Source organism: Echinops telfairi, unplaced genomic scaffold, assembly GCF_000313985.2.
Source record: "Echinops telfairi isolate 266 unplaced genomic scaffold, ASM31398v2 ScPeMD7_31;HRSCAF=116, whole genome shotgun sequence".
Lineage (NCBI taxonomy): Eukaryota > Metazoa > Chordata > Mammalia > Afrosoricida > Tenrecidae > Echinops > Echinops telfairi.
The window spans coordinates 50,867,007-50,880,412 of NW_022103928.1; the positions used below are offsets into that span (position 1 = coordinate 50,867,007).

Consider the following 13,406-nt stretch of genomic DNA (forward strand, 5'->3'; position numbering starts at 1 on the left):
GCAATTTCCAAAGGCTTATTTATTCCCTACAGCAACTCACTAGCTTGCACTTTTTTTTTTTAACCAGATGCTAAAAAATGTGCAAGCAAACTCTTCACCCGCTCTGATTCTCCAAGTTGGGGGTGAATCAAATCACCCTGAGAATTGAGGTCAGCTGCTTGGCTGGGGATTTTACTCCCAACAGAGGTCTCTCTGGTGTAAAACAATTAAGTCTGACCAGTCGTGATGGCCATTTAATGAGCCTCCTTGTGGCAGAAGGGAGTTCACTCTACCTATCTCAAATAGGTTGTGATATGCCATAAAGCTAACATAATAAATAATTTAAATGCTGAAATCTTCCAGCAGAAAGGCTTTCTTGCTGACTGTGTAGTGTACCTGACTGCACTGTCATAAATGGAGACAGTGGTTAGGAACCTGCCCAGTGATTGGTTAACTAACGGACAGGGAACTAGAGCAGCAAAGATAGCGGGGAAGAGTTGAAACACTGGTTAAGAGTTGAAGGCCTGGGCGCTTGTACTTAACACCCATTTGTGGGGCACAATGGACAGGTCCTGTCTCCTGCATCAGGCACTAGAAGGCGCAGCTTGGAGATTGAATTAATGGTGGGACGGGTGTCCTCTAATTACACAAGAAATCACATACTACGCTATTTAGGCAGCAAAGCCAAGTGCATTCTGGAGATGGTAAATTAACCCAGTGGGGATTGGGGGAATAGTTCTGTGGAAAAGATTTCTTTATTCAAGAGAATAATTGGATATTGAAAAACCATCATGTATTGTATCTTGATTTGAAACTGTCAACGGAGAGAGAAAGCCCCCTCCCCTCCTGCCCCCCACCCCCCTTTTCTAGGCCCTCTGAGTCTCTCTGTACATCCAATTACGGGCTTGCCACATTGCCACGATGCCCAAAGCCTGGGACCACGACCATTCCCCAACCATAAAGTTGAGGCTCAAACCTGTCGGCTGGAGTAGCACGCCCTTATCTACATTGTCCACTCAGGTCATTACGATGACCCCAAGGGGGAAACGAAAAAAGACAACTTTTTTTTTTAACCTCCACATAAAAGAACAGTCCACTTTGAAGGCTAAATAAATAAATAACCCTGAGTGTTGGCTTCAAGGCAGCAGCCACTAGGAGTTAAGAAGAGAGCCTACTTTTACAGTGACGGCCTTTTCCAAGCGTCCCCTTTCCACATCCACATTCCAAATAGATCATTTAGAGAGAAAGCACCAGGCAAATGCACTGGAAGTTCACAAGTTATGAGGTAATTGCATTAGCACATAGAGAAAAGGGAACGTATGCACGGAAGCTTGATTGGCATTTCTCTATTTAAAAGGCATTATTTTCCAATACCTGAGCATGCCCAGAGGAGCTGTCTCTGAGCAGCTGTGAAACAGAGCCTTTTTACTTCGGGGTTAGTGCAGGGAGCTCATTAGCACTGGCTCTACCCTCAGCTAAACAGCCTTGTTTGCATATTGAAGCAATAGAATGTGAAGGTGTTAAAAAGGAAGAATTGCTGCGCTACTCCTGACTGACATGTCTATCTGGGCTCTTGTGTTTACAAGAGAATAACGAAGCTGCCCCAAAGCCCCTACTGGGCCTGATTATTATGCAGAGACTTCTTAGATTATGTATAATTGATATCCTTTTTCCCTCCAGCTAACCAATGGCAGCTCTCAAGAGTAATGCTAATTCTCCTGCATCTTACCATCCAAGCAAACACTGGAAATTGCTATCTTTCTCTCTGCTTAATAATTTTTAAAGACCGAAAAAGTGACATTTACATTTTTCAGAAGCACAAATGACTGCACGGTTGGTGTGGGTTTACTGCTTAATAACAATCATTGAATCAAACAGTTGAGATATGGTATTCAGGACTTGCTTAGCCTCTGCGAGTGAGAGAGCAGGATGGTTTTGTGTGTGTGTGTGTGTGTGTACGCTTGATAGAAATACATTGAACAGCAGTCATTCTTTAAGGCAAACTATTGCCTTTAAAAACTACCCTTCATTTAGGGCAGGGAAGGGGAGAAGCAGGTTGCTCAGGTTAGTGAAGCTGGTGCATTTCACTTCGAGCTTGCATTTGAAACACTTGGAACAAAGCTACTATGATGCCTTTCAAAGACTACACACGCTCCTACGTCAGCAATCCTGAATTGGGATGGTTCTTTGGAGGTAAAATATTAGGGGAAAGGTGAGAGTTACAAAGGGGGAAAGGTGATAGGTCTGCACGTGGGTGACGACATTAGACAAAGGGGACGCAGTTCAGGCAGATGCATCAGAGTTGTCACCATTCTTTCCCAACCTTGTTGACTTCTCACTGGGAATATTAAGTCCCTACTCTGACCTCAGGAAGACCACTCAGTCTCCAACTCAGCAAAACCCCCACGCCTCTTGTAAACGGGAGGGCAGAACTAGTGTGTTCCTTGGCAACGGGGGCATATCGCCCAAAGATAATATGACACCAATTCAGCTCAAGGGCAACCTAGCATGATGTCGGTGCCTACAGACGGGACCTGGCAGAGGTAGCACACCTTCAGTCCAGATGCGGTCCCAGAGGCAGCCTCCAAGGTAACAAGGACAGTCAGATTCAAATCGAGGACACGGATTCATTTTACGAACATATTCAACACCAACTAGGTACCAGACATCATGCAGAGACTGATGATGCCATTGTGAGCTAGATAGATGGGTTTCTGCAGCACTGAACTCGCTGCGCAGGTGAGGGAAAGAGACTGAAGCAGACACTGGTTGTGATGTGAAGCAACATGTGGGGAGAGTCTTCCACAGGATGCTTTGAGAGTATTTAGGGGATAAATTCTCCATCCTGTGCTCCCTTCCCATGCCAGGGCAGAAGACTCCTTGTTTTTCAAACACATTACGGGCTGGGCCTCACAGCCCATGTCTATTAAGCAATGGAAACATGTTTATCTTTAATGATAACCATAGGGGTTTCCCACCCATCAATTATACATTATAGAATGACTATCCATGCATTATGCTTAAGTACTTATATGTTGAAAGTTATCATTTTGAGGAAATGTCTTTCAGCCACTTTGTTGTATGAAGTGGAACTACCTGTTCGAATAGAACAAATGTGCGATGCAAGGTGAGAGAATCCTAGCTCCTGTCTCTTCTCAAAGGATCTCAATTCAGTTGGATGATGTGGTAGAGAAAGAGCTAAAGTGTTGGAAGGATGACAGAAAATATAATCGTATTTTCATTCAAAATATTTTGACCCACGATCTTTGCACTGGATCATAAAGACCATGTGTAGTCAACCTCTAACGTCAATCATTAAACTAGCCAAGATGCCTGCAATTGAGGAATAGCTAGCACTCTGCACTTAGAGTTGGATTATTAAGAAAAACCCCATCCTCTGGTGCTGTGACAGCCCCATTCCCAATTCAGGCACTTATAACAACTGAGGTTTACAGCTGGCCTTAGGGTGAGACCAGGGTGGGAGTACAACTCTTTGGAACTGCAAGGAGAAACAGGTCGAACCTGGCCTAGGTTTCCCAAGTCGATTCACATGCCTTTGCCAGGACTCCCTTTAGGGAGGGAAGCAAAAAGGAGAACCCTCAAGCCCACAAGCTGCTTAGTTGCCAGTTTTACCCAACTTTCCGACATCTCTGACGTTTCCTCCTCCCCAGTAACCCAACTGAAAAAACTACAGAGTGCGGGAAATATCAGCAAAGCTGGAAAGTTAAAGCCTTTGAGAAAACCCAAGGGTGTGTTTCTATATTTGTCACCTGTCTCATTCAGGCTGAGAAGCCGTGATGGTGCCGTGCTGCTAACCTCAAGATCAGTGGTTCAAACCCATCAGTAACTCAGAGGGAGAATGACGAGGCTCTCTGTCCCTGTAAAGATGGACAGGCTGGGAAACACCCTGCACAGAGTTGCTCTGAGTGCAAGTGCAAGTGGACTCATGGCAGTAGGTTTCATTTTGGGTCCTTTAGGGTGCTGAATAGTGACTAACTCCATCTGCCATGAACCTAATGTTTTGACTGAGCTGACTGACTGGCTCATGGAGACCCCATAGTAAAGGTGCTACTCACACCATGAAAAAAGACACCTGCTTTGTGTCCCTGCATTTTTAAATGTTCCTCTCTTTTAATGAACTTCTTCAAGACTAAGACCAATAGATATTTCATTGTGTGCCTTTTGTTTTTTTTTTTTTTTTGTGTGTGTGTGTGTGTGTGTGTGTGTGTGTGTGTGTGTGTGATTGCTTAGATTTTCTTCCAGGTCTGTTCTTTCCATCTATCTTCACAAACAAGATACGTTTGTCCTGGGTAAATGACAAAAACAATTTGATGATTAGAACAAAATACGCTGTCCCTGTCTCCAACGTGTTGCACCAGTAAGAATAGTCAAGCCTCTCTCTTTCCTTTATGATGTCTACTAAAATGTGATGGTCTGGTTCAGACTAATCAAAATGAGGAGTGCTTGCAGTCAATCTGGCATTTTTCCATAGCATCTCTTCTCAAAAAAAAGATTGTCTCTAGAGAAAAGATGAGCTCTATTCCACAAAAAGAAGTATGGACCACTATCTATTTTAATCATTGTGCAAATTACTCAACTTGAAGATTTCCTTCAGGAACAAAGAAACGAATCAATAAGAGAATGCTGCTTTGCTCTGTATGGCTACAAAGACTAGGAAAAATAGCAAGGGGTTCCCAGATCGGCAGTTGAATAAGTATGTTTACCACCAGCTCAATCCCAGCATCTACAGGACAAGGTAGAACTGCCCCTGTGAGTTTCTGAGACCAACATTAAAACAAAGTCCCTGCTGACAGCCTGCTTGGGAAGAGAAATTTGTGAAGAAGAGAAATTGAGCTGGGTAAATTATAAATACAACAATAATAAAACCTCACTGCCAACCAGTCATTTCTGACATATAGTGACTGTGCTATGTCCACTTGAGTGGGCTAAGATTGTTCCATCATATCTCATGGTCAACTTCATGATGGGATCTTCTGTAAAGTAGCCAAGCAATTGTGGGGAGAAGAGACCTCCTTGATATGCTTAAGGGAGTTCTCATTCACGGTGTGGCCTACCGTTGACAGTGCAAAGAAGCTAGCTCACGTCTACTGCTGCATTCGCATCCTGCATCTGGTTCACTGGCCTGCTATTATATTAGCTGCCAATCCCAGGAGCCACCAGCAGACCGCTGACCATGGATCCTTTAGGCCGATCTCAGATTCATTTAGTTCAGTATGTACCAGCCTGTGGTCTTTCTGTTTGATCTTCCTACTTCCTTTCCACCAGCCCCTGCAGCCACAGAAGTCAGGAGAAAACTTCAGCTTACATCTGACCCATAAACTTGAACCCAACTGCTTCTCCAACTGTGGGAGCCATTTTTAAAAAATTTTGCTGCCCTAGAAAACCCAGACTAACATGGTAACCCTAGAGGGAAGAGCAGAATTGCCCCTGTGTGTTTCAAAAACTGCACATCTTTATAGGAGTAGAAAAGTCTTTATCCACGAGTGGCTGGTGGGTGCTAACTGCTGACCTGGTGGTCAGCAGCCCAATCTGGAGTGCACATCTCCATCTCGGCTCCGGGGGTTTTGCAAGTGGAGAATGCATTCAGCGTTTACCCAAAAGGTTGGAGGTCCAAATCGACCCAGAAATACCTTGGAAGAAGAACCTGGTGATGTACGATCATATTTCCAAAAACTTAGCCACTGAACAACCTCTGTAGCACATTTTTACATGGGCACACACGGGGCTGCCATGAGATAGAAGCAAGCAACACAACTGGTTTCAGCAATGCGCGGGGAGGAGCTCCAGGGCTCAATGGAAGAAATGGACATCCATTCGAGAGATCCAGGATTGTTTCACGGAGATGAGAAAAGAGCGAGACTCGGAAGTATCTCTGAATGTGCTAGACAGGAGAGGCAGATGGCAGCCCAAGCCAGGAGAATGTCCTATAAAATGATAAGCATATTAAAAGATACATTTTATTTTATTTTCAAACTATTTTCTTAGAAGCGAATGCAGACATCATACCATTCCATATAGGTCAATCATATCAAGCAGTATGGTACAATTGCAACCAACTCAGTTTCAAACCATTTTCTTCCTTCTTGAACTCCTTGATATCAGATCCCCCTTACTGTCACCATCCCACTATATCCCCCATAACCCCTTATTCTAGTTGTTGTCTCTGTAGATTTCCCTATCCTGGGTTTCATATACCAAAAAACACATAAAAACACATAAAAACACATAACCAAGATTCAAGAAGGCTACCAACATGACAAGACACAGCAGAGATAAACCCCAATATGAAAACACACACACAAAGAAAATATTAAAAATCAGATTAACCCCAACGTGTATCCGAGGGGAGACCAAGTGACAGGGTTTTAACAGTTCAAGTCATATTTATCATGTTAATCTACAGTAGTCATCTCTTCAATACTCTGATCACCGAGTTATTCCTTCCATCAATATGGACGGAGGGAAATCACCTTAGGCTTACACCCTGTATAGATCTTGCAAATGTATTTTGGGCTTCCACTGTCATCCGTAGCCTTCTGTGCACCAGAATCTCACAATTTCAGCTCTGATACTATTCCCTGCTTCAGATTTGGATGGGCGTTTACGATCCTTAGATCAGAGATGTTGGTACACTTCTTCCATGTGGATTTAGTTGATGTCTCCCTGAGATGGCTACTTATTTGGAAACAAGCTTGCAAGACCCAAGAAGCTATTGCATCTGATAGCTTGGCACCATCTAATTTCTTCACCACACTTTGCTATAGCACCCTTATCTTCTGTTTCCTTCATGAGGGCGAGTAAAAGAAGATATATTTCAGATGTATCTCAAGTGTAGGGCCAACCCCGGATGAGCTCTGCGGCCTGTGAGGATGGCAGGGCGCAGGAAACTCATCTCGGTGGTCAGAGATAAGGACACTATGACTGGCTTCCTGCTGGGTGGCATAGGGGAGCTTAACAAGAACCACCATCCGAATTCCCTAGTGATGGAAAAGGATACAACCATCAATGAAATCGAAGACACTTTCAGGCAGTTTCTAAACTGCGATAACATCATCCTCATCCTCATCGACCAGTACATCGGGGAGACGGTGCAGCACACCCCAGACGCCCACCAGCACTCCCTCCTGGCCGTCCTGGAGACCCGGTCCGGGGAACACCCCTATGATGCAGCCAAGGACTCTATCCTGCGCAGGGCCAGGGGCATGTGCACTGTGGAAGACCTGCGCTAGGCGTCCCCCAAGGGCCCTCATGGCCAGGCTTCTCCTGTCTTACCACCCACCTGCTGGGCATTCTGAGCCTCTGGTTTCTGCCTCCCTGCCCCACTCCACTCCCGAGGGCCGGGCCAGGTGCTCTCAAGGTAGCTGGGGGTCTGTGAGGGAGCAGGCACCGGACCATCTTCTCTTCCCTCCGCCACCTCCTCCCGGTGCTGCTGCGCAGTGCCCTTGCTGGTGTTAAAGCCAGATTCTCGATTCCCTCTAAAAATTAATTAATTAATAAAGGCTAACAGAGTTATTTCCGGTTAGGAAATAACAAGAAATGGGTTCTTTCACGGATCGTCAGCCATTATAGAAACTCTTTCATGAAAATTAATAGACGGATCACAATATAGGTTTATTGGACATGCGCCCTAAAGAGAACTTCCTAGAATCCAAAGGACAAGTCGGTGAAATGTCCCTTAGCGAAAGGCTATCACTGAACCAAGAGATCACAATAAAAAGTCTTCCAGAGGGAAAAAAAAAAAAGGAACAAAATATGAACGGAACAAGCCTCAAACCAATCCAGACCACACTTACTGACTTGAGCGACTGGTGTAACCAAGAGCCGATGAGCCTTAGTTACCCTTTGTGCGTGAACTGAACTCGCCCACATGACTCACCTTTCTGCCACATGATAGGGCTGTGCGGTGAACAATAACATCAGGGAGGTTTGAACTCAGTAGAACATTCAACGCCACCAGAGCAAAAGGGCAGCGATTGCCCAGGGATCATGATCAGAAGGTAAGAGGTATAGGAAGGAAGGATGCAGCAAAATGGTAAGCACAGGGAGGAAGTGAGAAAAAATGAGATTACATTGTGGAAAGCGCCATCCGTGTCACAAAGCAAATGTGCATGAGTTGTTGAACAGAAAATCGATGGGCTCAGTGAACATTTAACCCATATCACAATTCTTCAAATAGTTCACTAGAGGAATTTCCATCCTAGAGAAAGTCACCATGCATCTATCCATTTGTTGGACTGTGGTGGCTTGAAGGTTGTTGTGATGCTGGAAACCACGCCATTGGTGTGTCAAATCCCAACAGGATTCCCTAGTCATGGTGGATCGTGGTCAGTAGCAGGTTCAGATTAAAACAGAAAAGAAAGAAAGACCTGGCCAACCTGCTTCCAAAAAATTAGTCCACAAAAACCGCACGGATCACAACAGAACACTGTCGAAATCCCTCACTTCGGAATCATCATCAGAATGGATTCACTGCGAGAGGAGGACATCATATTTGATGGCGTGAAGTGAGCATGGCCTGGTGAGATGGACTGTCACAATGCAGTGACATATACTGCTGATCAGGATTACGGCCTGGAACGAGGCAGCATTACATTCTGCTGTTCTTAAATGTCACCATGTGTGGAGGGCAATTCGTGGCAGCTTTCTGCTGATCTATAATTATGCGTTCATTGGAATGACTAGCCAAAATAACAAATTGCTTCTCAAACTAAACAAACAACCTAAACATCACGTATGAAAAGCCTTAAGCATATAGACAACACCCAATGCAATCAAGCAACCCGAATATGTCTCTGTACAGTCATAATCACAAAATGATCACTAGTGGAGAAGGCACACGTTCTGAGGTGCAGCATGCAATCCTGCTGTTCCCTATGTATAATATTCAGGTCCCTAAACAGTGAAGATATCGGTATCATCATATTCAGTATAGAGCATATACACTAATTGATGAAAAAACTCACATGCCAATTGGTTATGAAAATGTGTGAAAGCAGAGTTGTCTGTACCACAGACTGTCTTTGGGAAGGGAGGTTTCAAGATATTTGAGTACTTGAGAGACCAGAGAGGTGATCTACTTCTATGAACTTATATCAGATTTGTATAGGGAAATTCAACACTATAGGCCATCATATAGACCGCAGCCTAAGGGTGAAAAAAATCCAAGGTTTGAAAAATCTCAAAAATGAAGAGACCTGTTAGGAGAATCATCTCAGTTTTAAAAGTTCAATATGTCTTTCTTTTCACTTTTTTTTTAACTTGATATGGATTTTAATGCTTTCTGTGTTTTGTTTTTTCTTTTCTTTTTTGAAATCATTTTATTGGGGGCTCATAAAACTCTTATCACAATCTATCCATACATCCATTGTGTCAAGCACATTTGTACATTTATTGCCATCATCATTCTCAAAACATTTGCTTTCTACTTGAGCCCTTGGTATCAGCTCCTCCTTTCCCCCCTCCCTCCCCACACGCCCTCCCTCACAAACCCTTGATAATTTATAAATTATTATTGTCATGTCTTACAATGTCTCCAGTGTCTCCCTTCACCCACTTTTCTCTTGTCCGTCCCCCAGGGAGGGCATTATATGTAGATCATTGTGATCAGTTACCCCTTTCTCCCGCACCTCCCCTGACCCTCCTGGTATCACTACTCTCATTATTGGTCCTGAGGGGTTATCTGTCCTGGATTCCCTGTGTTTCCAGTTCTTATCTGTACCAGTGTGCATCCTGTAGTCTAGCCAGATTTGTAAGGTAGAATTGGGATCACCTTTCTCTAGTTCTTTAATGCTTCCCCCCACCCCCACTATCATGATCCCAACTCTACCTTACAAATCAAGCTAGACCAGAGGATGTACAATATGTCTTTTTAATGGAAAAAAATTAATATGTTTTCATTAAAAAGTGTGAAAATATGACTCAAATATAACTCTTTGTGGGAATAATGCACCAGTCCAGAATAATCATTACTTGCCAACTATTCTGTTTAATTTGTCTGCTTCTCACTGTATCTTTTGAAGAAAATCTAAGGATACAATCATACAAATATACCCACTGTATTAATGCAGCAGTCATTTTATTTGGTGTGACTGAAAGAAGAATTAGGCAGCAGCAGCACCATGGAGGTTATTCTCCTGGGATGTACCTAGCTAGCATCATCACATTGGATCAAACGTGGCAATAAACAAAGTTAGAAGTGTTTTATAAGATCCTTGGAATCCCAATGTGGTCCCTAATTCAGGAGCTAAGGAGACAGAAGAAGCTGTGATATGTTCCCAGGCTGTCGAGACACAGGTCAAGTTATGACAGCCTTGTGAACAGCAAGACAAATCCTGTCCGCGTGGCTGTAACAGGTTGGCATTTAAGACCCTGCCATGGTTAATTGCTACTAAAATCAGGGATACAGAGGGGTTTTAGATGATTATGATTTTGATGGATTTGTTCATTTTTATGGGCATAGCACCCTACTATTCATATGTCAAAAGTTTTTAAACTACAAACTACTAGAACTTCAATTTCTATGAAGACTGAGGTGAAAGGTTTATTCCTCTGATGATCAATACAAAGTTCTACCTTCATCGCCTTTCCTAAAATGTGGTATAAAATGCAATGTTAAGTGAAGTCTAACTTGATCATTAGAACTCATTTTGCACCTCTGGTCAAAATTCCCAAGTACACATAAATATTTGAGGGGTCATAGAACTGATTTGATTATCTAAATGTTTTTGATGGTTCAAGAATTCCTGAGAAGATAGTAATACATTCTCTTCTGCGATAAGACAACAATGAGAAATAATGACTTGAAATTAGAAATAAATTTGAGGTTATCCTTTTTCAAATTAATCAAGGAATGCTTACATCTTATTAACATTCCACTGATTCTTAGGAAAAGAATCATAATTTTTCTATCACCATGAATGCAGCATCCCTCTTTGTCTATCACTTGTCTGCATCTGGATCTTTGCCTTGCATTCGTGTGCAAGATAAATGCTACTAAACTCCTGTTAAGAATCGTTGTTAAATTAGAATTCCCTCAATTCACTCTGTCACACCAAAAACCCTTGATAAGTGGCAGTCAAAATCTTGACTACTTCAGAGATAAATAAGAGATAAGCCAATGTCTCATATAAGGTCTGGATCACTGAAAATTCCTCTGACGAGGTATTTCTATGATTTTAGGAAATTAGGGCTACCTCTCCTTAATATAAAAAGGAGGAATATAGAGCCTACCAGGTGTTTAGAGACTAAGACAGAACTAGGAAGAAGGGACAGGCAGATCACTTTTGAAAACAGTGACTGAAAAGTTTGACTATTAGTGATGCAATAAATGGAGAGATGATTGAAACTGTCAAGGAATTCATTTTACTTGGGTCCACAATCAATGATATGGAAGCAGCCCTTAAGAAGTCAAACTATGTGCTGCACTGGGAAAATCTACAAACGACCTCTTTCAAGTGTTAACTAGCAAAGATATCACACTAAAGTGGGCCTGATACAGGTCGGGGTCTCTATTCAATCACCTCCTATGTGTACACATCGCACGAGAAAATGGACAACGCCTAAGGAAAACCACAGAAGCACTGATCCATGTGGATTACTGATTTGGTGAAGAATATTGAATATATCATGGACTGCACGAAGAACCAAGAATTTGGTCTTGGACAAAGTACAGCCAGAATGTTCCTTCTGGCGGGGGTGGGGGGAGGGGGGGAAGTAAAAAAAAAATTTCTTGGAAGAGAAGATGGCAAAACTTTGTCTCATAATCTTAGGCCATGTTATTTGCAGGGACTAGTCCCTCTAAGGACTCCATGCTTGATAGAGCAGAGGGTCAGCCAAACAGAGGAAGACCGTCCCTAAGATAGGCTGACCCAATGACTACAGCACTGGGCTCAGACATAAACAGCCATGCGGCTGGCTCAGGACCAGGATACGTTTGGTCGTGTTGTAAGTCGCATCATCAGGAGTTAGAGACAACTCCATGGCCCCTAACAATAACAAAACATTTCTTAGAAATTATTTTTATCGTTTTAATTTTTTTCTCTTATCAATTAAAAATGAGAGAGAGAGAAAGATAGAGAACTGACGTTTGGAGAAGTAAATCTGGCCAACCATCCACACAATCAGAACTCAACTGCGCACTGACTCTCCTTCTATGGTTATGTTCATTGTTGTTATTATGATCTGCCTTGGCATAGACTCCCAGCTCATGCCAACCCCATGCCCAGGAGAACATTTTAAAAAGGAGTAGGGGACCGGATGACTGTGACCCAGGTGTTGTTTTTTTCTCATTGGCTGCCTTTCAAAAGGAGCATGCCCTGGTTTTCTGCCTGGTCTGTGTCAGTCTGGAAACTCTGCTGAGACTTGGTTTTGCCTCACAGCAACCCACAGACCACCACTAGCAAGTGGATGGTGACAGCTCATGAGGAGAGAATGGAACGCCTATGGTGGGTCAGGAAGAGAACTCGTCTCCTGGCATGAAAGTCGAGAATTCTACCACTGAGCCACCGTTCCTTAAAGAAAGGGGAAAACACCCAAATAGATCCGTGCCAAACAATGGCAGGGATCAAGACACAGAGTGCAAAGGAGCGCCTCCCTCTCAGCTGCCAGAGTTACAGATTGTAGCAGGGGAAGCATCTTTCCAGTTCTGCCAAGCAGCAAGCAGGAGAACCGGGCGTTTCTGCAGAGCCGGACTGTGGCAGCTTCGTGCCCACCTCTCAGAGAACACCATCTGATCCATCTTTCATGAGTGGCAGCTGTGACAGGTGTAAATACCCCATGTTGTATATTTCATGAAAGCAATACACCTGGGCCATCTGGCACAACACTGCAGCCCGCTGTGCCCCCCTCCTCTGCAGACACCCCAACTGCTGGGGAAAATACCCGGCAAAGGCCACGCTACCACAGGGAAGAAGAAAACTGGAAACAGCAGGCAGTCACAAAGGCCAGCAGCACAATTAGTCGCTATTTTGGGGACGACGGGCTGTGCCTTAGCAACGAACTCTGTGTGTGTGTTCATTTAAATGGATGTAGTCTGCAAAATGACTCCAGATCCTCAAATTACAGAATAACACACAGACTCCGCGACATTAAGTTCCTGGCTCAGTGTCCTCCAGCTCATCGGCACTGGACCCGTGCAGGAAATAACTGTTCACTCTGGAACTCACAATATTGATCCCTGCTCTAAAACATGCTCATCCTTTATCTCCTCCCTGGGTTCCTCTGCTCTACTCTTCCAAGAGGTGGGAATGCAGGCTGATTAATAGAAGGAAAATCAGTTCTGTAAACCCTCAGGCCTCAAAAATATAAGCAGAACATTGCCTTTTCGAGCTTGCTGTGGGGCCAGACATAATAGTCACAGAGCTGAGAGAGCCACAGGAGTGACTCATTACAGCTGTACTTTCTCCCCC

The 13,406-nt window shown here is 43.7% G+C and overlaps 1 protein-coding gene across 1 annotated transcript; it reads left to right on the plus strand.

The window, feature by feature from the left end:
• The first annotated feature begins 6,869 nt into the window (after window positions 1-6,869).
• Window positions 6,870-7,229, plus strand: LOC101655427 (V-type proton ATPase subunit F-like). Its single transcript, XM_045289777.1, has one exon. The coding sequence runs from the start codon at window positions 6,870-6,872 to the stop codon at window positions 7,227-7,229; it is 360 nt and encodes a 119-aa protein (XP_045145712.1).
• Window positions 7,230-13,406: the final 6,177 nt, after the last annotated feature.